Source organism: Dryobates pubescens, chromosome 35 (genome assembly GCF_014839835.1).
Source record: "Dryobates pubescens isolate bDryPub1 chromosome 35, bDryPub1.pri, whole genome shotgun sequence".
Classification (NCBI taxonomy): domain Eukaryota; kingdom Metazoa; phylum Chordata; class Aves; order Piciformes; family Picidae; genus Dryobates; species Dryobates pubescens.
Genome location: NC_071646.1, coordinates 1,079,660 through 1,101,706, shown reverse-complemented (window position 1 = coordinate 1,101,706; position 22,047 = coordinate 1,079,660). Strand labels below are relative to the sequence as shown.

The 22,047-nt window shown below is 61.0% G+C and overlaps 3 protein-coding genes across 4 annotated transcripts in view; 2 read left to right on the top strand and 1 right to left on the bottom strand.

The window, feature by feature from the left end:
• CCND3 (cyclin D3) overlaps positions 1–10,997 on the top strand; it is a 34,587-nt gene extending 23,590 nt beyond the window's left edge. For both annotated transcript variants that reach the window (XM_054176495.1, XM_054176494.1), the window contains exons 2-5: positions 612–827; positions 6,722–6,881; positions 7,754–7,896; positions 10,738–10,997. In XM_054176495.1, the coding sequence (XP_054032470.1) occupies positions 612–827; positions 6,722–6,881; positions 7,754–7,896; positions 10,738–10,896 (678 nt within the window). In that variant the 3' untranslated portion in view covers positions 10,897–10,997. The remainder of the gene's footprint in view (positions 1–611; positions 828–6,721; positions 6,882–7,753; positions 7,897–10,737) is intronic.
• Positions 10,998–14,330: 3,333 nt separating this feature from the next.
• Positions 14,331–17,390, bottom strand: BYSL (bystin like). The gene is made up of 7 exons (XM_054176285.1): positions 17,080–17,390; positions 16,825–16,996; positions 16,595–16,733; positions 16,156–16,289; positions 15,867–16,027; positions 15,310–15,412; positions 14,331–14,679 (listed from the first exon to the last, which is right to left on the bottom strand). Exons 1-7 carry the CDS (start codon positions 17,354–17,356, stop codon positions 14,331–14,333), a joined length of 1,335 nt encoding a protein of 444 aa, XP_054032260.1. The 5' UTR covers positions 17,357–17,390.
• A 114-nt stretch (positions 17,391–17,504) lies between these two features.
• MED20 (mediator complex subunit 20) lies at positions 17,505–20,222 on the top strand. Its single transcript, XM_054176536.1, has 4 exons — positions 17,505–17,569; positions 17,698–17,852; positions 18,396–18,649; positions 19,898–20,222. The coding sequence occupies exons 1-4, from the start codon at positions 17,556–17,558 to the stop codon at positions 20,111–20,113; spliced, it is 639 nt and encodes a 212-aa protein (XP_054032511.1). The 5' UTR covers positions 17,505–17,555; the 3' UTR covers positions 20,114–20,222.
• The last annotated feature ends 1,825 nt before the right edge of the window (positions 20,223–22,047 follow it).

The window sequence follows — 22,047 nt, the reverse complement described above, 5'->3', positions numbered from 1 at the left end:
TCCTGCCCTGTTCGGTCTCCAGCTGGAGGTGGGCTGGAGCTGCTCGTTCCCTCCAGCAGTCCTCGGCGCTCCCCGGAGCGCAGTGGCAGCTCTGCCGCCCGAGAGGGGACGCCGAGCAAGGAGGCAATTGAAGCAGTTTGGCTCTTAGCTTCTCTGTGGCTCTAAGGAGCACACAGCTGAGTTCTGCAGGGAGATGAGGGCTGAAGTTACTGCTCCAACTGCTGCTGTAGTCCCCCTGAGGTCACAGCCCTAGTGCCTGTAGCCAATTTACTCCTTAGCACCAAGAGCTCTGCAGATAAGTGTGGAACACAGCCATGGAGTCACAGAATGGGTTGGGGTTGGAAGGCACCTTAAAGATCATCCAGTTCCAAACCCCTGCCATGGGCAGGGACACCTCCCACTACAGCAGCTTGCTCAAAGCCTCCTCCAGCCTGGCTTTGAGCACTCCCAGCTTTGGAGGCTCCACAAGCTGAGCAGAGGCTGTGAGGCTGCCGTGTGGGCAGGAGCTGGGGGGAGCTCCTCTGCTGATTAGAACTTCCCTGGTTTTTTCTTAAGTTTTGAAAGTTTTTCTTTTCTTTCCCCCTCTTCTTTCTGTGTCTGGGCTTTGCCAGGTGTGTGAGGAGCAGAAGTGTGAGGAAGAGGTCTTCCCCCTGGCCATGAACTATGTGGATCGCTACCTGTCGACGGTGCCCGTGAGGAAGAACCACCTGCAGCTGCTGGGGGCAGTCTGCATGCTGCTGGCTTCCAAGCTGAGGGAAGCCATGCCCCTGACCGTGGAGAAGCTCTGCATTTACACAGACAACTCCATCACGCCTCAGCAGCTCCTAGTAACCAGCCCTCTCCCTCCTCCCCAGCTCTCTTATCTCCTGCATGCTGCTGCTTGGCACCACAGCTGCCTCCATGCCTCCTGCTCTGCTCTTGCTTCCATTGCTTCACCTTCCTCTGCCTTGCCCCAGCCGAGTTTCTCTCCTTGTCAGTCGGTGGAGACCTTTCCATCCCGGGCAGCCTGCTGTGGGAAGCAGCTTTGGCACCTCCAGGTTGCAGAGGAAGTCCCTTGGGCCTCAAGCTGTCATTGCCAGCGTGGGGCTGCCACACTGAGCTGGCTCCTGGGTTCTGCTTTGCTCTGCAGTGGCAGCTCTGGAGAGCAAAAGCTTCTCTCTGCAAGCCCAGGTGGGGGCTGCCAGGGGGCCCCCTGGCTCTGACCTGCCCCAGCTGTGGCATGGGAGATGCATTTCCACTCCAGCTGGGAAAATGAAGCTTTTAGTGGAGAGCCATGGAATCATTTGGGTTGGGAGAAGATCTTCAAGGTCACCCAGCCCAAACATTCTCTGACTCTGCCGAGGCTGGGGCTGAGTTGGGGCTCTCAGCACCACATCTCTGTGGCTTTCAAACACCCCAGGGGATGGGGATTCCACCACCTGCCTGGGCAGCCTGGGCCAGTCTGAGATCCCTTGCAGGGAAGAAGTTTCTTCTAGTGTGCAACCTAAGCCTCTCCTGCTGCAGCTTGAGGCCATTTCCTCCTGTCCTGTCACTTGGTAGCAGGGAGAGGAGACCAACCCCCAGCTGGCTCCAGCCTCCTTTCAGGGAGTGGCAGAGTGAGAAGCTCTCTCCTCAGCCTCCTTAACCAGCACAATGGGTGGGAGCTCTTCTGACCCGGGCTGGATCGTACCCTTGAGGCTGGCGGTGCTGCCAAGGGCATGGAAGTGAGCAGGACCTGGTTGCTGATGAGGTCCTGCCCCACACCCTGGAGCTAAAGCAGGGCTGCTTTGCTTCTGCACTCAGGTAGGAGCTGTGCAGGCTCTGAAAGGCAAAACATTTCCCAGTCTGGTGAACAGTTCAGAGCTAAAATCCAAACCCCTTGAGCTCAACTTCCCCAATGGGGCAGGAAATTGGAGACCCCCTTTTGCTCTGGGGGCCCTTTGGTGCCTGCAGGGCTGAGCCCTGGGGAGGAAATGGCCACCTCACTTCGAGTAACAAACCATCCCTGGAGACAGACTGCAGAGAGGACCTCTCAGGGTTAGTCATCAGCTTGTCAGAAACCTCCTCCTCTGGTGGGGGTTTTTTGGGGGGGAGTGGGGGAGGTGATCTGAGTGTGATTTGTCCCCAGGCTGGGGAGGGAGTGAGCCCACAGCACTTTCAGGTGTGAGTGGAAAGGCACTGCTGGGCACCTCTGGTGTGCACCTGGAGGCTGGGGGGGAAAATCCCCTCCCCTCCTTTCCCCTCCCCCTGCAGTCCCTTGTGGGTGGTTGTTGGCCTCAGTGAGCACTGCAGGGACCATCAGTGTGGATGGAGGTGGTGAGGGCTGGGAGTGCCCAGATGAAGCCAATGCTCCTTGCTGAGGTGTGGCTGTGCTGCAGCACCCACAGCATCCTGGGTGGCTCTCAGCCACGTGGGGGGCATGGAGCTTGCAGTGCTGAGCTCAGGATCAAGGTGCAGTTGGCTTGGGCAAGAGTGGCTTCATTTTGGGGGTGAAAAGTCCTTTTTCCCCCATCCTTGGAAGGGCCAGAAGTGGCTTTGTTTTTCTTGGCAGCTAGGATCCTTTTTGCCTCTCCCAGGGGGATGGCCAGGAGCAGTCAGCAGCCCAGGGCTTTATGCCTGAGGAGCAGAAGGGCTGAGCAGAGGCATCCCAGAGCAGCCACAGCCCTGAAGGAGAGATGCTGAGGTGTCAGGAGCAGCTCTGCAGCTCGAGGTTCTGGTGGTCCTCTTCCCCAGCCCACCACAGGGCTGGGGTTTGGTCAGTGTTTAACCCAGTCTGGAGCAGACCCTGCTGCAGTCTCCCCACAGCTTCCCCCTGTGGAGAGGGCCTGGAGGTGAAGCCTGAGGCGAGGTGAAGGCTTTGTCCTCGCTCTGGGACCTGCCAAGAGTTAAAGCCCTGATTACAAAAGCAGAGCAAGCTGCTGCTGCTTCCCTCCTCTGTGCTAATCATGGCAAGGCTGCTCCTCTTTCACAACCCTGCCATGCAGGAGGCTGGGGAGGGGCAGGGGAGGGAGGGAGGGAGGGAAGGAGAGCTTCTTCCCCAAGGTTTGGACAGTGCTGCATCCTGGCCTCTGCTCGTGGATCAGAGCCATCTCAGCTTCCAGCCTGGCCTCCTGGAGGAAGCTGCTTTGCTTTCCCAGGGGCTTTGCTTCCTCCTCTTGCTGGGATGCTTGGCACCAGCTCAGTGGCCTCAGAAGGGACAAGTTGGAAGCAAAATCTTGCTGAGGTTATTCTAGGGAGAAGGAAATGTTGCAAGGAGAGACTTGGCCATGTGGAGGAAGTTGGATTTCCGTCCAGGGCCTCCTCTGCCCTACCTTGCTGCTGCTCTCCTTGGGGCTCTGTGCTGCAGCAAAGCTCCTCTGGCCTGTGCCAGGAGCTGCTCAGCTGCTTGGAGGCTGGGGGAAAACAGCTGCAGGTCACCTTCCTCTGCCTGCTGTGGCCCTGCTAATGTTCCTTGCCTGAAGTCTTTGAGCTAAGTCTCTTCTGCAGGCTGCCAGCCACTGCCTAGCAAAGACCAGAGGCAGCCTCCAGCCACCAGGTAGGGAAGGAAGGGAGCAGCAGTGCCAGCAGGCCATGAGGAGTGGAAGCAAGAGGAGGAGGAGGTCAGAGCTGAGCTGAGGGCTGCTGATGGAGGAGGTCCTAGGTGGGGGGTTGAGGGGCTTGGACTGGAGGACCTTGGGAGGTCCCTTCCAACCTGGACCATTTTGTGGTCTGTGGTAGAGCTTTGACTCTCCAGGAGACTTGCTGATGTTTTGCTGCCCTCAAGCCTGCCTGCTGCCCAGGTGGGGGAGATGTGACTGCCCCTGCCCCCGAGGCTGGCACCTCCACATCCAGCCCTGAGCTGTGCTGGGGGGATGGGCACAAACGTTTGCCCCAGGTTTCCTCCCTGCTCATTTCTGTAGCTGTGCCTCAGCTGCTGCCTCAGGTGGGTGGCCAGCAGCAGCAGCAGCAGCTCCTTCCAGCCCTCTTTCTGAGTCAGCTCACAGCAGAGCAGAGAGCAGCCAGCTCCTGCTTCCCTGCTGTCTCACCGGGGCTGTGGCAGTGCAAAGTGAAACCTTAGCGCCTCGAGTGACAGAGCTGAACAGAGTTTCCTTTCCTCCTGCAGCCAGGGCTGCTGCAGAGGGGAGCTGGGCTCCCTGCAGCCTCCCCCCAAGGGCTTGCACAGGCTCCCTGTGGGCACAGAGGCTGTGGGTGTCGCCGAGGGTAGGGCTTGATGTGCAGAGCCACTGTCCCTGGATGAGGAGGAGGGGAGCTGAGCCCAGGCTGAGTCTGCAGAGCCCTCAGCTGGGGAGAACCATTTCTGCTGGTGGCTCAGGGCTGGCCTGGTGAGAGGGCACAGGGGCAGCAGCCAGGGGCTTGGGGCTGTTCCTCTGCACCTGGACTGAGATCACTCTCAGGGCAGTGCTCCCTGCCTGCCTGCTTTGTCTGTCCTGTGAGCTGCAGCCAGCAGAGCTGAAGGCAGGGAGCCTGCACTGCTCAGCTGCTTTGCCCTTCCCAGCTCCAGAGGCTGCTCCAGTGTGGGGGAGCCCTGGGGCACCTTGCAGGAGGGGTCCCCAGTGCTCTCTGAGGGCTGGGCAGGGCTGGCAGCTCACAGCCCTGCCATGAGCAGGGGGAGGAACAAAGGAACATTTTCCACTTTCTTCCTCCCTTTCATTAGGCAGCCAGGGACTGAGTGGAGGAGGAAGAGGATGTTTGCTGCTGCTGTCCCAGACCTGCTATCTCCTGCAGCCTTTTGTTCTGCTCCTTCCACAGATAAAGTGATTCAGAGATTCTGACCTGCAGCTCTGAGAGGGGGAAGTCCCCAGGGCTGCTGAGGAGCAGGGTGGTTTGGCAGGAGAGAGGCTTCCCTGAGCTAAATCCTGTGAGCTGGTGACAGCCCTTGGCGCCTCCAGCTGCCATCTGAGTGCTGGCTGGGTCCTGGGACCAGGCCTCCTGCAACAAGGAGGGGTTTAGGGAGATGACAAACCCAGGCACTGGCTGGGAAGGAGCTGCTTTTGTGCACTGCAAAGGGACAGGCTCTGCTCCTGGGGCAGTCCTGCAGTGGCAGGAGCCAGCCCATCCCAGGTGAGCTGCTCTGCACCCTGGCTCTCTGCCTCAGGACAGGATGTGCCCCAGTGGGAGATGCTCTCTGCCTCACCAGTGTGCATCTCAGGTGGCTCCCAGTGGCTGCCTTGCAGCTCTGGGAGGAAAGGCAAGGAGCAGGAGCTGGGCTGGTGCTGGGCTGGTGCCCCCTCTGTGCTCAGGATGTCCCCTCACAGGTGCAGTGATCCCTTGGGGGTTGGCTCTGAGCAGCCACCTCCAGGTCCTCCTTTGGACCTCCTGCCTGGGGCTGCAGCAGGGTTGTGCTCCCAGCTGGGTGGAGAGGTCAGGCTGGAGCTGCCTTGGCCTCTCACCCTCGGGGCAGTGACTGCTGAAGGCATCAGCATGGCCCTGGGTCCTTCCCCAGGCTGGCACTGCCAGCCCCCTGCCCTTGGTGGGTTGCAGCAGGCTGGCACAGCACACAGAGCTCCATCTCCAGTGGCTGGTGCCCTGTCCCCACCTTGCTGTGTTGCTGCAGGGTGCCCAGGGGCCAGCACTGCCTGGCTTTCATTCTACCCTGACCTGCTCTCTGCCCTCTGTCCCAATCCCCTCTTTGAACCAAGCATCCCTGGGGCCCTGTGCTGTGATCCTCAGGCTCTGGTGCTCATTGCTGGGTCCCTTCCTGCTGTTATCCTGGGGATTTGGCTTAGCAGTCCAGAAGGCCTGGCAGGCTGGCATCCATATGGGAGGGCAGGGAGAGTGCTGCAGGGAGCTCTGCTTTGTGCTTGGAAAAGTGCAGGCTGTGAAGTGGCCTCCTGGGGGGGTTGGAGCAGGTTGAGCAATGCTCTCCATTTAAGCAACTCCAAACTGGTGATGTTGTGTAAGGGGAGAGGGGGAGGGGGGGCTCAAGGGGGGGAAAATGCAGAGAGAGAGCAAATGAAGATCTGAACAAGTCTCACTTCTTGAAATCCATCTGCTGTGGCAGCCCTCTGGCACCTCTGTGGGCAGCACTGACCTTGTAATCCTACCCTGCCTGGCAGAGAGGAGATCCTCTGCTGGGCAGGACTGGGTCCTGAAGTGGAGATACCTGAGACAAATCCCAGTTCAGCCTGAGACAAATCCCAGTTCAGCCTGGTCCTTCCAGACCTGGAGCCTCAGCTCTTGCAGAGTCTTCTCCTTTCCTGCTAGTGGGGAGGAAGGAGTGGGGGAGGTCTTCTGCAGCCCCTCTGGCACTCCTGCAGCCTGTTGCCAGTCCCAGCCTTGCTGCTGATTGAGCCTGAGAGACACTGGGGGCTGGCCCTGGGCTTTGAGGGGAGCAGGACCAGCAGAGGGGCTGAGGAAGCTGAGTGCTGCCTGTGGTGTTCCTGCTGGGATGGGCAGGGAGAGGGCCCTGGGAAGCCTCTGCTCTCACCTCTCCTGAGACTGCTGTGTTGGTAGCATGGTCATGGCCAGACAGGACACCCAAGCCACCCATCCCAGTGAGGCCAGGGGGTGTGTGGCCCAGCCAGGCAGACCTGAGCACTGGGGGCAGAGCAGGAGCCACATGCAGGCTGCCCAGGTTCTGTGCTGAGGCTCTAACCCTGGAGCTCTCCATGCTTAAACCTTGTGGATTCTGCTCCCCTGGCCCTGCCCCAAGCCTTATCTGCCCTTGAATCTGGGCAGTGTTTCTGCCTGGCCCTGTTGAATAACTTGCTGCCTGTCTGTCTGTCTGTCTGTCTGTCTGCAGGCTTGGGAGGTTCTGGTGCTGGAGAAGCTAAAGTGGGACCTGGTGTCAGTGATAGCAAATGACTTCCTGGCTCACATCCTCCATCACCTGCCCCTGCCCAAGGACAAGATGGAGCTGGTGAAGAAGCATGCCCAGACCTTCATCGCCCTGTGTGCCACAGGTGGGTGCCAGCTGCCTGGGGAGAGGCCACTGGGCTGCAGCCAGGCTTGCTGGGTAAGCTGGGGCTGCTCCCCAGCACCCTGGGGAGCTCAGGGCCTGCCTCCATCCCAGCTGCAGCATTTTGCTGCTCAGTGATGTGGTTTCTGTCCCTGACAAAGAGGGGGAATGGTCCTGGGGGCTTTCAGCAACCTTCCTGTGAGCCCCTGGAGCAGCCTCACCTGAGGGCTGTTGGTGAGGCAGGCCCAGAGGAGCAGCTGCATCATAGAACCTTCTCCTTGTCCTGGTGGGAGGAAAAGACCTTTCAGATCATCCACTCCAAGCACTCTCTAACTCTGCTGAGGCTGGAGCTGCACCGTGGCCCTCAGCACCACCTCTCCCTGTGGCTAAAACCCCTCCAGGGATGGGGATTCCACCACCTCCCTGGGCAGCCTGTGCCAGTCTCTGAGAACCCTTTCAGGGAAGAAGTTTCTTCTGATGTCCAACCTAAATCTTCCCTGGTGGAGCTTGAGGTCATTTCCTCTCCTTCCATCACCTGATTGTAGGGAGCAGAACCCAACCCCCCCTGGCTCCAGCCTCCTCTCAGGGAGCTGCAGAGAGCAAGGAGGTCTCCCTCAGCCTCCTCTTCTCCAGGCTGAACAGCCCCAGCTCCCTCAGCTGCTCCTCCCCAGCCCTGTTCTGCAGACCCTGCCCTTCCCTGGCCCTGCTCCAGCCCCTCAGTGTCCTGCTTGGAGCGAGGGCTGCTGGAACTGCTCTGATGCTCAGCCTGTGTCCCACAGCTGCCCTCTCTGCCCACCCCTCCACTTCTCCAGGGGAGAGCTTCCCATGCACATCCTTGCTAACAGCTTCCTCTGTGTGTCCCTGCCCTGCCTCCAGACTACACCTTTGCCCTGTACCCCCCCTCCATGATCGCCACAGGCAGCATCGGAGCCGCGATCCACGGCCTGACGGCGCCCGCGAGCGGCTGCGGCGGGGAGGCCACCACCGAGCTGCTGGCCAGCATCACTGGCACCGAGGTGGTGAGTGCCCAGGGGGTGCCACAGCGTGGGGGGGCCGGGGGGGGGCTCTGGGGATCAGCCACTCCAGCCCCACTGCCAGAGCAGGGCACCCAGGGCAGCTGAGGGGGGAGCACATCCAGGTGGCTTAGGAAGTCTGCCGAGGAGGAGGCTCCAAAGCCTCTCTGGGCAGCCTGCCCCAGGGCTCTGCCACCCTCACAGTGCAGAAGCTCCTTCTCATGGTTAGATCCTGTGGTCCAGTCCATCCCAGTACCTCTTGTCCTGTCACTGGGGACCACTGAGAAGAGCCTGGCCCCAGCCTCCTGACAGCCACCCCTTGGATATTTGTAAGCCTTGGTCAGATTCCCTCTCGGCCTCCCCCAGGCTGACCACCCCCAGCTCTCTCAGCCTGTGCCCAGGAGAGCTGCTGCAGTGCCCTCAGCAGCTCAGTGGCCCTGTGCTGGGCTCTCTCCAGTAGTTCTCTGTCCTCCTTGAGCTGGGGAGCCCAGGACTGGACTCCAGGGGAGCAGAGCAGTTCTGCTGCAGAGTCTGCTGTGGAAACTCTTCCAGCTGCTGGCTCCTCTCGGGGGGAGAGGAGATAGAACGGTGCCAGCCGTGGCTTGAGGAGTGTCTGGAGGTGAGGGAACATCTTCAGAGGCAGCAGCTTTGGTCAGGCCCCAAGGCCACAGCCAGCTCGGAGCCACCAAGCGCTGCCTGTGCGGAGGGGCTGAGCTCGGGAGCCTTTGAACGGCGGCACAAAGGGCAGCGTCTGTCGCCTGCCTGCCTGGGCAGGTGCTGGCAGGATCAGGTTGTCAGGGTGGGATGGGGCAGAGGGAGAAGCTGGGCTCAGCATCTGCTAATCTCCACTGGTGTCTGGTTGCAGGTGGCCAGGCTCGGGTGGGAAGGGGCCAGGGGGCACAGAGCATCTGGGGGACGCTGGCACAGCAGCTTGGTTGGGGGCAGCAGGACGGTGGGGGGCATCTTGCTGCTCTTTGAGCAGGGAGCAGGGGCCCTCTGGGGCTCCATCTCCAGGTGGCTGTGGCTGCAGGGAGGTCAGCAGGAGGCTCTCCTCTGCCAGGGGCCCCCTTTGATCCTTTCTTCTGCCCGGTGCCGGCAGCGGGCGCGGGGTTGGTTTCAGTCCCCTGACAGCAGCGCTGGGAGTTGGCAGCGGGGGGAGGCTGTGGCCAGGCTTTGTCCTGGCAGGGAGGGCTGGGGCAGGAGGCTGTCCTGATCTGTTTGTGTGGCTTCAGTTGGGGTTTTTTGTCTGCTGGAGCCTTTTTGTGAAAGGGAGAATCAGTGCAGCCAGCTGCTCCCAAGCTGCTGCTGCCCTGAATGGGGCAGGGCTGAAACCTGCTCTGGCTGGGGGCTGGAGGCAACAGGTGGGAAGCAGGGAGGGCAGCACTGAGGGAGGGGAGCAGAAATGGAGCCCAGCACACCGCTGCTGCCTGCCTCCCAGTCTGCTTCTCACCCTCCCCAGCCCACAGGGGACAACTTTCTGCCCCACAGCCTGCCCAGATGTGAGGTGCTGCACAAACAGCCCCTGCCCAGGCAGGACCATGGCAGCTCCTGGGGCAGAGGGAAGCCCTGGAGATGTGTCCAGTGTTGGGGGGCTCCTGGGAGGGCACCCAGCCTCAGCTCCCCATGTTGCTGCTTCTCCCTGAACCTGGCTCTGCAGTGTCCCCAGGCTGTGACTCAGTTTCCCCTTTGGCTCTGCAATCCCATTCCCACAGCTGGGCAGTGCCAGCAGTGCAGGGAGTCCATGGGGACAGAAGGGGACAAGGGTGCAGGGCAGTACCAGCCCCATGGCTGGCAGGAGCTCTGCCATCCTGCTGGAGCTGGCTTGTTGCTGGCACTTCAGGTGCAGCTTGAAGCCCCTCTGGACCAATCCAAGCCCCTGATGGAGCAGAAGCAGACTCACTGTGGCTGAGCCGGAGCCCCGCACCCCAGCTGCCCTGCAGAGCAGGGGGCACACAGGCTGGGGCAAGCCAAGCTGACTCCTGGGCAGTCCCTGCAGCCCCCCAAGGCTCCAGCAGGCAGTGGCAGAGCCGGGCTGTGTGTGGCCAGGCTGGCACTCAGCAGGCATTCAGAGCCTGGCTGTGGGGAGCTGGGGTGGTGGCCCTGCAGCGAGCTGGCCCCGAGCTGCTGCGGGTGGCTGGAGGCTGTGGCTGGAGGCTGCGGTGCCAGGAAGCTGGGGAGGGGGCCGTGGGTGTTGCTCTTTTGGCTCCCCACATCCTCTGACAGTTTCTAAGAACCGGTGGTGGATTCCTGGTAAGAGATTCTGGGGTGTGACAGCAGCAGCAGCAGCAGCAGCAGCAGCAGCAGCGCCTGCCCCTGCCCCTGCCTGCGAGCCGAGCTGCAGGGCCGCGCTCCCGGCTTGGGCACGGGCAGGGCACAGCTGTGCCATCACCCCAGGCTCCAGGAGAGCTGGGAGGTAGGGCCTGGGGGAGGCAGGTGGGGGCTGTGTGGTCCCCATGTGCTGCTGCACGCTGGCCATTGCTCAGGGATCTGGAAGGGCCTGGGGGGGAAGGCTGACGGCAGCCTGTGCGGAGCTGCTCTGCTCTCCTGCTTGCTGGCAGCAGGTGGCTGCCGTGCTGTGGAATCACAAACTGCATCCAGGCACAACATCAAATGTGGTCAAACAGGGAGGGGAACATCAGCCAGAGTGTGGGGCTGCTCCTGAGGAGGGCTCCGGAGCAGGGACCTGCTGGAGGTGCTCCTGGTTGGAGAGAAGCCTCTGTGTCTTGTTTGTGTGGGGATGCTCCAGGGGCCAGAGCTGCAGCCCAGCAGCTGCTCAGTGCCATGTACAAAGCTGCCCCCTCTGAGCAGCAGAGCTGAGGCCTCTTGTCCCTTCTCCCTCTCCTGCAGGACTGCCTGAAAGCCTGTCAGGAGCAAATCGAGGCAGCCTTGGCCGAGAGCCTGAAGCAGGCATCCCAAAGCCCCCAGGAGTTCCGCACCAAGCCTGCTGCTTACCCGGGCAGCCAGCCCACCTGCACGCCCACAGACGTCACTGATGTCAACCTGTGACCGGCCTCCCCCACAGCCACCGGCCCCACAGCAGCAGGACCTCGCCCTGGGCACCCAAAGGTCGCTGCCTTTCCCCCTGCCCACCCCCAGCAGCCCCCTCCAGCCGCCGCCTGCCGAGGGCTCCCTCCGCTCGCCGCGGAGCAGGACCCAGGCCGGAGGAGCTGGGTGCCGCTCGTCAGCGTCTGCAGGTGGCTGGGGTGGAGTGACCCTTCTGACGGTGCCAGGGGGCCTGGGGAGGGGGAGCAGGCCCCACGGTGGAGGTTCAGCTGTCTCTCAGTTGCTGTTCCTGGTGGCCAGGCTGGACGCTGCGTGCTGCCTCCTCGGGGCGCTCCCCATGACGACTTCCAGCCCCACGGGGGCCATCAATCATGAGCTGAGCCTCTGACCCTGGCCTGTGGGACCAAAACCCTGCTGCCCCCCCTCCTGCCTGGGCTGGGCTGCCCTGGGCCTGCCTGGCTCGGGAGAGAAGGGAGCAGGTGCTGGGGGGGGGCTCAGCCCCCATTGCTTCGTGCTGGCTTTCGCTGGGGCTCCTGGGGGGTGGCCTGGCTGCTTGTGCTCGGGGCTGGGGGCCACATGTGCCTTGTGCTTGGGGCTGGGGGCCATGTGTGCCTTGTTTCTTGTTGCTGTTAGATTTGGGATTGGGGGGGGGGGGGGTTGGCTTGCTTTGGAGGGGAACCTGATCCCCACCTGCCTGGGGAGCAAAGTCCCCACCCTGGGGAGCAGCCTCCCGGGCCAGGGCTGGCTGCAGTCCCCTCTGCTTTCTGCTGCCCTACTGAGGCTGCTTAATTTATTGTTAACTGCTGGGAACGGGGAGGGAGGAAGGCTGCAGGCTGTGTGGGGCCTGGATGCTGTCTCCTCTCCTCCCCAAAGAGTGCCTTCACCCTTCACCCCTTTCCCTGGCTCCCTGGGCGGGGGGAGGCTCTGCCTGGGGGGGGCTGGTTGGGTTTTTGGGTAGCTTAGCCATCAGAGTAGGTTTTCAGGACTCCATTGGAACGTGCTGCTATGGCCTGGAAGCTTCCCCCCCACCCCCAGGCAGGGATCTCTGCTCGTGCCCTGGAGGGGGGCTGGGTTGCATCCAGCTCCAGGTGGAGCTGAGCTGTGTCCATAGAGGGTGGGGGCAAATCCGCTGCGTACTTGAGAGGTGATGATTGCATCGTTTGTGTTTGGTGTTGTATGGTTGTTGTTGATCCTGTCTGTTCAGTTTTTATACATGAGAACAAAAAGTGTTGAAGACAAAAACATGCTGCTGCTGCTGCTGGGAGAGAAAAGCCCACGCAAGAGTAGAGTTGGGTTAGCCAGGAGAAGCCAGAGAGACCCTGAAGAGGGATGGGGGGAGGGGGCAGGTTGGTGCTGCTTGGTGAGCCCGGGGCCGGTGGATCTGTGGCTCCCTCTCCCCTTGTGGTGGGGGGGAGGGAGGAGGGGGAGGTGTGGAAAAGGAGGTAGAAATCTGCCCCTTCTGGGTGCCCTCAGCAACAAAAAGTCCTTCATCAGGTGGGAAAAAGAGGGGGCTGCTGCTCCTCCACCAGCCTGGCTTGTCAAGGAGAAGCCATCTGCCACTGGGCTCCTGCTAGCAGGAGGGCTGGGGGCACACAGGCCCTGGCTGCACAGGGAGGGAAGCCTTGGTTTGTTCTGCCCTTTTTTAAGAGATATATATATATATATGAAAAGAAGTTTTAATTTAAGAGTAAAGTGGTTTGGTGTTCACCTGCAAGAGCCCTGCTGCTGGGAGAGGCAGAGAGCTGTCTGATGTTGCAATAAAGGATTCTGAACCATTCCAAACATCTCAAGGGTTTGATTCCCTGCAGGATCTGCTCTGTGCTGTGCCTCAGGCAGAGCTCCTGCCCCTGGGCTCCCCTTGCCCAGCAGAGCTCCTGAGCCTCTGCCCCAAGTCGTTCTAGGATGGGACCCCATCCCCTGGGGCATCCCCTCAGGCTTTTACCTGGGGCTGCAAGAGCAGGGTGAAATGGGGAGCCCTGGACTGGGGGACCCCCTCAGGCTGGTTCTTGGGGCTGCCTGAGCAAGAGGAAGCAGGGAGGGGGCAGGCAGGACACCACCAGCCAGCTCCAACCTCGTTGAGATGCTGCTGTGGCTGAAGGACATCTTGGGCTTCCCAAGGGCAGGTGGATGAAGGTGGAGCCAAGCAGCTTCCTGCAGGGCTGAAGGCAGAGCTGCCCAGTGCCTGCCTGCAGAGTGGCTGCCAGGGAGCAGCGTCAGGCCACCAGCAGCAGCAGCTCAGGTGGTGTGGCAGGGTGGCAGGAGTGTGCTGGAGGAGCTGTGCCAGCCTGGGCTATCTCCTGCTCTCATCAGCTTCTGGCTTTTTGAAAGGAAGGAGATAAAAATCAGGAAGCCAGGGAGCAGGCCCCGTGGTGTGCAAGCAGCTGGGCTCTGCAGGAGGCTTCTGCTCCTGCTGCTGTCACGGGAGAAGGTGCCAGCTCCAGAAGGTGCCAGCCTGAGAAGATGCCAGCTCCAGAGAAGCAGAGGCAGGAGCTGGCCCTTCTCAGCACCACCTGCTGCCAGAGGAGGCTGCTGGAGCTCCTCCCTGTGGGCTGCACAGCAGGACTCTGGTGGTACAAACCTCCCAGCATCACCACCAGCAGTTCCCCAGGGTAAGCACAGTGCCTGTGGCACAGGGGGAGGCCCCCCCGGGTTTTCCATGGAGGTGGCAGGTCTGCAGGCTGGCAGGAGCAGGCCAGGCTGTGGCCTTGATGGGCAGCTGAGGCCAGTGGCCCAGATACACCCAGGGGGCAGCTGGGGAAATGAGTGATCCAGGAATGTCCCTAGGGAGGGGGGTGGCATGCGGGGGGTGGGGATGGCACTGCTGGGCACAGAGATTCCCCAAGGAGCCCTTGGGAAACATCAACAGGAGCTGCTTTGTCTCCTGCCAAGAGCTGTTTGGGGCTCTGGGAGCAGTCCCAGCCCTCTCCCCCCCACTCAAGCTCCCTTTGCCTAGCTGCAGAGGTAGGGCTCACAGAGGTCCCTTCTCCCTTGGCAGGTTGGGGACAGCGCCGGCGGCAGACTCCACCTGCAGCTCTGCCCCCTGCTGGGGACAGGCCGGGGGGACAGGGCAGGACCGAGGTGACTGCAGAGGGGCAGCTGCAGGGCAGAGCCACCCCGGACCGAGGGATGTGGCTCAGGTTTTATTTTCCACCACAGGAAGAGGCCAAAGCCTCCCGGGGCCAGGTTCCCAGGGGGACAAGGGCAGTCCTGGCCCCGGGTTTCCCGGTGGGGCAAGAGCTGTCCTTGCCCAGGTTCCCGGTGGGACAAGAGCTGTCCTGGCCCAGGTTCCCGGTGGGACAAGGGCTGTCCTGCCCCAGGACAAGCAGCAGAGGGAGCAGGCTCCAGCTCCATGGCGTTGGGAGCAGCAGGAGCCCGGGCTGGAGGCTCTGTCCCCAGGGCTGGGCTCCTCCAGCAGCGCCAGCTCTCCCCTCCAGCGCTCACCGCGGGGCCGCCGGCTCCGGCCCCTCCAGGTCTCGCGTCTTGGAGCCCAGCAGCTCCCTGCGGATCTGGGGGGAGATCTGGGGGTGGCTGTGGAACTTGAGCAGCTCCAGCAGAGCCTCCTTCTGCTCCGAGGAGAGGTCCTCCTTGTAGCGCTGGGCCAGGGCCAGGAAGCTCTGGTGCCAGAGCACGGGCAGCTGGCGGGGGTCGGAGCGGAAGGCCAGGAAGTGGAAGGCCAGGGCGTCGAGCACGCGGAAGGGCAGGGCGTAGCTCTTCTCCAGCAGCAGCCGCAGGAAGATGCTGTTGGCGCCGCTGTACTGCATCTCCGCGATCTTCAGCATGGCTGCGCTGTGGGGAGCGGCCCCGGTGAGGAGGCAGAGCCCACCGGGCCCCCACAGAGGGGCCCAGCCAGCCCCCCGCCCTCGGGGCGGAAGGGACCTCGGAGGGGTCCCCGCCACGGGCTGGGACGGCCCTCAGCTACGCTCGGCTGCGTAAGGCCTCGTCCGGCCTGGCCTTGCACAACCTCCCTGGGCAGCCTGTTCCAGTCCCACACCCTCAGACTGAAGAACCTCCTCAGCTCCACTCTAACCCTGCCCTGCCTCAGCTTCAAGCCATTCCCCCTTGTCCTGTCTCCACACACCCTCATGAGAAGTCCCTCTGCAGCCCTCCTGCAGGATCCCTCCAGGTAACTGGAAGGCAGCTCTAAGGTCCCCCTGCAGCCTTCTCCTCTCCAGGCTGCACAGCCCCAGCTCCCTCAGCCTGTGCTCACAGCAGAGCTGCTCCAGCCCTGGGAGCATCTTTGTGGCCTCCTCTGGACTACAATCTCAACCCCCAGCCTCCCATCTCTACCCCAGAAGGAGCTGAAGTGAGCTCAATGCCACATCTAAAATGTCAGAGAGGCCAAGGGCCAGCCTGAGGTGCAGCACTGGTGTCCCCAGAGGAGCAGCTCTGCCCCCAGCAGCCTCCCAGCCCTGGTACCTGGAGTGCAGGACGGGGATGGAGCACTTGGTGAGGATGCTGCCGATGATGATGGCCTCCCGCAGCGTGCAGGTCCCTGACTCGCACAGGGGGATGAGGATCCCTGCAGAGGAAGAGTCAGACCCCACCTGCCTAAACCACAGCAGGAAACCCCCTGGGATGAAGCCCCTTCTCCCATCTCAGGACACATCTGACCCCATGGAACCACCAGCTCCTCCTGCAGCTGCTGTTAGAGGGGCTGCAGCATCCCCCTGCCGTGAGCCTCAGACCACCCCAGGTTGCCAGACAAGGCCAAGATCAGCCCCAGGACGGCTCACACCCACCACCAGCCTCCAGAACCCCAACACCTGCCAGCTCCACTCACTGGCAGCACCCAGAGCACATCATCCTTCCACCCTGAACACTTCAAACAGGCTCCTGGAGGGAGGTTCTGATGCCACCCTGTCTGCCAAGGGGAACCTTCTGCACCTCTTCAATGTCTCCTCCCCACAGAGCCCCACGACACAGGGGACAGGGTCCTGTCACAGCACAACAGGCACCCTGCTGAGCTTCCCCACCTTTGAACCAGGCTGCTGGCTTGAACAGAGCCTTCTTCAAGGCCATGTAGAGGTGGAAGTTGAGGCGCTTGTACTCGGCGATGTCGTCCCTGACCCGCGGCAGCAGCACCAGGTTGTAGAACCTCTGAGCCATCCTCTCCTTCAGGTTGGAGGAAAATATCCTGAGCACAAAAGTGGAGAGAGGAGGCCAGGCTGGGGGCCAGCTTGGTGGTTGGGAAGTCCTGGTTCCAGTTATGGAAAGTAAAAAAGCTTCAGAAGCCCAGGCCAGCAGCTCCCAGCCTGATCTCACCTGGTGGCTTGGTACATGGCAGCTGCTGTCCAGGCCTCTGGCTCTGTGATGTAGAGGATCTGCTCCCAGTTGGACAAGGCAGGGATGATTTTAAATGCCTTGGGGAGTTTCCCACTCCTGTACTTGGACAGCACCTTCAATGACACAGAGAGAGGCCAGGCTGTGACACAGGGGCTGAGGGCAGGGCTGCAGGACTTGCAACATCACCAGGAAAAAAGCTGTGCCCTCCTTCAGCCTCTCTGGTAAGAAAGGAGCATCCCAGGCGCCCCCTGAGCACAGCACGCAGGAGATTGTCCCTCTCCAGGTCCTCCAGGGACTGGTACTACACAAAGCACAGGTGACACACAGAAGTGCCTGCACAGTGAGGATGAGGACAGCCTCTCCGGGAGGGCACAGGGGCAGAGGTGGTAGCTGTGAGGCTCAGAAGCTTTGGCCTTACCTCCTTGACCCCCTTGTAGACGTCCAGGACACGGGGGTCAAGCTGGGGCATGGGGCAGCCGGATACCTCCGACAGCGCTGTCTCCACCTCCGTCTGCTTCTCGGTGATCTTCTCCATGATGATGTCTGCCAGCGTGCGCCTGGGGCCGGCGCAGGGGGCACGCAGGTTAGGCGCCGTGCTGGGAAGCAGCAGCCGCAGCCCCGGCCCCTTCTCTCCCGCCGCCTCCTCACCTCAGCGGTGGGTTCTTGTTCATGAACATCTCGATGGCCTTCTCGTCCTCGGGGTCCACCGCCACCTCCCCGCCATAGTCCCCGCTCCGTCCCGCCACCAGCGCTGCCTTCTCCAGCGAGGGCCACTCCTCGTCGTCCTCCGAGTCCGAGCCGGGGCCGCGCACCGCCGGGCCTGCGGGGGAGCGGCGCTGGTTGAGTCCGGAGCCTCGCACCCTGGACAGCCCGGGGGCGGCCGGGGAAGAACCGGGGGCTCACCCAGCGCCGTGCTCCGCTGCTTAGCGACGGCAGGCACGCCGGGGCCGTGCTCGGCCTCCAGCTCCTCCTGCTGCCGCCGCGCCTGCTCCAGGATACGCCGGGACAGCCGCGCGTCCACATAACCCTCGCCGCCATCCTCCTCCTCGCCGGCCTGCCTGCCGCGCCGCTTCTCCCGCACCGTGGCCCGCGGGGCCCCTTCCCGCAGGATCTGCTCGGCCAGCGGCAGCATGGGGCCGGGATCGGGGCCGGAGCCCCGCGGCCGCCGGGCCTTGGGCATCGCGGCGGGGGCTGAGCCTCAGTGCCGGCCTAGGCAGAGGGAGAAGGGCCCGGGCCGGGGCTGCCGCGCTGGGAGCTCCGCTCCGCCACCGGCAGCGTGCGCGCTTTGGCCCCGCCCCTTCCGGTGCACGTCGCGGGGCCTGCCCCGCCCCTTCCGGCGTCTCGCTGCCCGCGGCGCTGCCGTCCCGCGGCGCTGCAGCATGGGGGTCACCTGGTAAGGGTGGAGGGGGAGAGGGAGGGATGGGGACTTGGAGAGGGGCTCCCCGGTGAGGGGCTCCCCGCCGCGGGGGCCGGGAGGAGCCGCCGGCCGGCCCCTGACTCCCCCCCGTTTCCCGGTTGCAGCGTGTCGCAGGTGCCGGTGGCGGAGGGGAAGAGCGTTCAGCAGACGGTGGAGCTCTTGACGCGGAAGCTGGAGCTGCTGGGGGCCGAGAAGCAGGGAACGTTCTGCGTGGACTGTGAGACCTACCACACCGCCGCCTCCACCATCAGCAGCCAAGGTCAGCGTCGGGACGGGGGCGGCTCTCAGCCGGCCGGGTCGCTCTCCTGGTGCCGCTTCCAGCTCCTCAGCCAGGCTCCGCCTGGGCAGCCCCGGCTACGGTGCCAGTGCGGCCTCCCGTGGAACGAGTGGCTGCTGTGGGTGAGGCCACGCCTGCAGCCGGGAGGACCGAGGCTCTTCCCGCGGGGCATCGCTGCTTTATTTGGGTTCGTTTGTTACGGTGAGGAAGGAGCAGGCATCTCGCTGCCTTCTCCACCACCGGAGGTGCCAGCTGCGGTTCCTGTCTCTCCTTAGGGAGTAGGAGCATCCCTGTACCTGGTGCTGAGGGATGCCAAACTTCTTGAAGGCTCAGGGGAGACCTTCTCACTCTCTACCAATCCTTTAAAGAGGCTGGAGCCAGGTGGGGGTTGGTCTCGCCTCTCGAGGAACAAGGGACAAAAAGGCCTCATGGTGCTGGGGGGGGTTTAGGCTGGACGTTGGGAGCAGCTTTTGCCCTGGGATGGTTGTTGGATGTGCAGCTCAAGCAGCACTGCTCTCCTTTCAGGGCAGACAGGCAAGCTGATGTACGTGATGCACAACTCCGAGTACCCCCTCAGCTGCTTCGCTCTCTTTGAGAGCGGCCCCTGCCTGGTGGCAGATGCCAACTTTGACATCCTGATGGTGAAGCTGAAAGGCTTCTTCCAGAACGCCAAGGCCAACAAGATAGAGAGCCGGGGCACCCGCTACCAGTACTGCGACTTCCTGGTGAAGGTGGGCACGGTCACCATGGGGCCCAGCGCCCGGGGCATCTCTGTGGAGGTGAGGAGCACCTTGGAAGGCTGTGAGACACACCTGCAGGCAGGGAGATCCCACCCTGGATGAGCAGTCCCACGTCCTCTCTGTGTCTGTCTGGCTTGCTGCTGCTGGCCTGTCCCAGGTGTGGTGCTGGGTGCAGCAGGCAGGGTGTTGGTCTTTTCAGGGCAAGGCTGAACCCTGGCAGGTGGTGTGGGGCTCAGCTGCAGCTCCAGGACAGCCTGTGAAAACCCCAAGGAGATGCCCCTGAACTAAAAATCTGCTTCAGGTCCTGCTGCACAGCATGGGAGGCACACTTGAGGTTGATAAGCACACTGAGGGGGGCAAACCAACCTCCTCGGCTGCTGGTTTGGGCTCTGCTTGCTTTCCCCACCTTGAGCAGACACAGGCCCAGGAGAGCAGGGTCCTCTTGCCCCAGGTCCTGCTCCTGAGGTGTAGAAATGGTGGTCTTCTCAGCAGAGGGCTTTTGGCACGTGTCAGTCCTACTCCATGGCGTGCTGAGCTGGACTGCTGTGCTGGGGGGGCCTCAAAGGCTGCAGCAGACTTCTGTGTGCTCTCTGCTCGGTGCTGTGACTGCTGCTGAGGCTCAGAGCGGCAGCTGGCAGCTGCTGAGGGATGTTTCACAGGGCAGAGGCTAGGCTGAGGCAAACTCTAAAGGAAGATCCTTCAGCAGGAGGGTATGGGAGGATCTAGGAGGGCATTTGAGGATATGGTTGAGTGTGAGTCAAAGGTTCACAAGCTGTGGACAAGCCTCAGCAGGGCTGAAAAGCCTCTTAGGAAAAGGCAAGGAGCTGGGCTGTGCCAGAGTGGGGAGGGCAGAGCAGAGCAGGTCAGGCTGCAGACATCTAGATGTATTGGTGCCTGTCTTCAAGATAGCTGAGAATTAGATGATTAGAGGTCTTTAAAAATCAGAGCTGATGCTTTTCCTAAGCACACCAATCCCATTATCTGATAGGGAGTTAATCAGGCAGGTGTTCCTAGCCAGCAGGGGGGGAGGATTGAGGAGTGGCTCAGTTCTTCACTGCAGTAAACACAGATGTTGTGGTGTCAACGCTGCTGCCGAGCTGGGCTTCAAGGCCAGGCTGGATGAGGCCTTGAGCAACCCCAGACTAGTGGAGAGAGAGGTGTCCCTGCCCATGGTGAGGAGCTTGGAGGAGATGATCTCCTTCCAACCTGAGCCATTCTAGGATGCAGGGAGGGGAGAGCACATCTGCTGCGTGGTCATCGCTTCAGGGCTGTGCTTTCTGTTGCCAGGTGGAGTACTGCCCCTGCGTGATAGCCAACGACTGCTGGAACCTGCTGATGGAGTTCATGCAGAGCTTCATGGGGAGCCACACTCCTGGCATCCCTTCTGTGTTCAGCACCAAGCATGACAGCATCTACAGCCCAGCAGACACCATGGTGCAGTACATGGAGCTGTTCAACAAGATCCGCAAGCAGCAGCAGGTTCCTGTGGCGGGGATCAGGTGAAAGGCCTCCCTGGAGCTCGGTCTGCAGCCTCCTTCCTGCCTGCCCCTCTGCATCAGGAGTCCCTCCAACATGTGGCACTGGAGGCAGCCCAGGTCTGGGGTTTGGGGTTTTTTTTTTTCAGTCTTCTCAATCTTCTTCCCCTGCTTCAAAGGCAAAGTCTTGAACGTTTGGCAGATTTCTTCCTGTCTGCCGTCGTGGGGTTGAGTGTCTGGGCCCAGGCCCTTGGTTCTGTTGGTCCTTTGTGCAGTGCTTCATCTGCAGGAGGGAAAAGGAGAAATCCCAGCCCAGGGTGTGCAGAAGGGCAGGATTTCCTTGACTGCAAAGAGCTGTGTGAGAGGTTTACATCTCTGTGTGAAAGTGTCCTGGTCCTGCTTTTGCCACCCAAATAAAAAGCTGTGTTCTTGGTGAGCAGCTGGGAGCCTTTCCCAGCACCAAGAGTGCTGCAGGTTTGTGTTTGTGACTTTACAGCTCCTGAGATGTGCTGCTGTGTGGAGACAGTTACTCAGCAGAGCTTTATCTTTGCTTTGGTTCAAGAGCTTTATGCCCCTGAAGCAAACTGCTTTCCCCGTGGCAGAAGCTCCAGGAGTTCCTGCACTCCTGCTCTTGGGGATGCTCTGTTCTTAGCTTGCCTTCAGCTTTTCTATCTGATGGGAGTGTGAAAATCTTCTGCCTCTTGGATGCTGCTGATGAAACCTGGTGATAAATAACTAAATGAGCCTGGCAGGGGCCCTCTTGTGCCCAGAAAGCAAACACCAACTGCTTTGGCTCAGTGCTTGGGAGGTAGGTGATACATATCCCATCCCTGCACACCAGCTCTCATCTGAGAGGCCCTGGTGTCTTCAGCAGGTTGAAGGGAGCAAGGAAGGACTTGGGGAATAAGAGTCAAAAGCAGAAGATTTCACCATCTGATATCACTTGAATGTTTCTTCTTTTCCCCCCTTTTTAGTGGTGATTTATTCTTACAGCAGGGAAAGCAGGGAAATGAGACCCCCTTGAGCCAGCTGTCCCCTTGGTTGTACTTGTTCAGTATCTGTCTGGCTTGTACCTGCCATTTTTTTCCTCTTTCTCCTCCTGCTTGGTCTCAGAATCCAGACCTCCCCCACCCTGATTCAGTCACAACCTTTGCACTGTGCTTCCCCTGTGGCTCCTGTGTGGAGCAGGGTCCCAGCTCTGCAGCCTGTGTCCCACGCTTAAACGATCCACGTGGAGATGGTCTGAGGATGGCTTTAGGGAGGGAGCTTGGCAGGGAGGGTGGTAGGATCCTTGTGAAGAAGCAGCCTGCAGCCTGCTTGCAGCAGACCTTGGTGGTTCCTCATCAATCTGTGGGTCTTGAAGAGTCTGAAGAGCCTGTAAAGCAGAAATGGATTTCTCCTGAGTAGCTTCCTTTCCCTCTGGAGCAGCAGGGAGGGGGCAAAGGAGCTGCTGTGTTTCTTGATGTGCTGCCTGCTGGAGAAGCAGTTGTTTAGGTATGACTTCTTCTGTGATGATCATTTATACCTGTAAAGCTAATTAACTGTTAGAGGACCCAGAGCCTTTTAGTGTGGGCATTTAATAAATCTAATCAGCACTGGGTCCAGAAAGAGCTGGTTAATGAGCCATAATAAATGGCATCATGCACCAGGAGAGTGTTGGAAATTGCAGTGTGCTGAAGACACTGAGTTTTTGCAGCTCTGAGCCCCACTCCATGCCATGTGCACTGGCTTCAGTGATGAAAACTCAGCGAGAATCTGACCTGCTGCCATCCCTGTGGCTGGGGAAGCTTACAAAACCTAACTGCAGCCTTCACAGGGATGGTTATTTCCAGCCTGTTTCCTATTTTAAGCCTCAAACAAGCCCCAAAATACCTTTTAATGATCTGATTAGTCATGCTAATGCTTTATTAATTCCTGAAAGCTGCATTCTATAAGCAGAGATGTCAAAACTCTGGTCACATG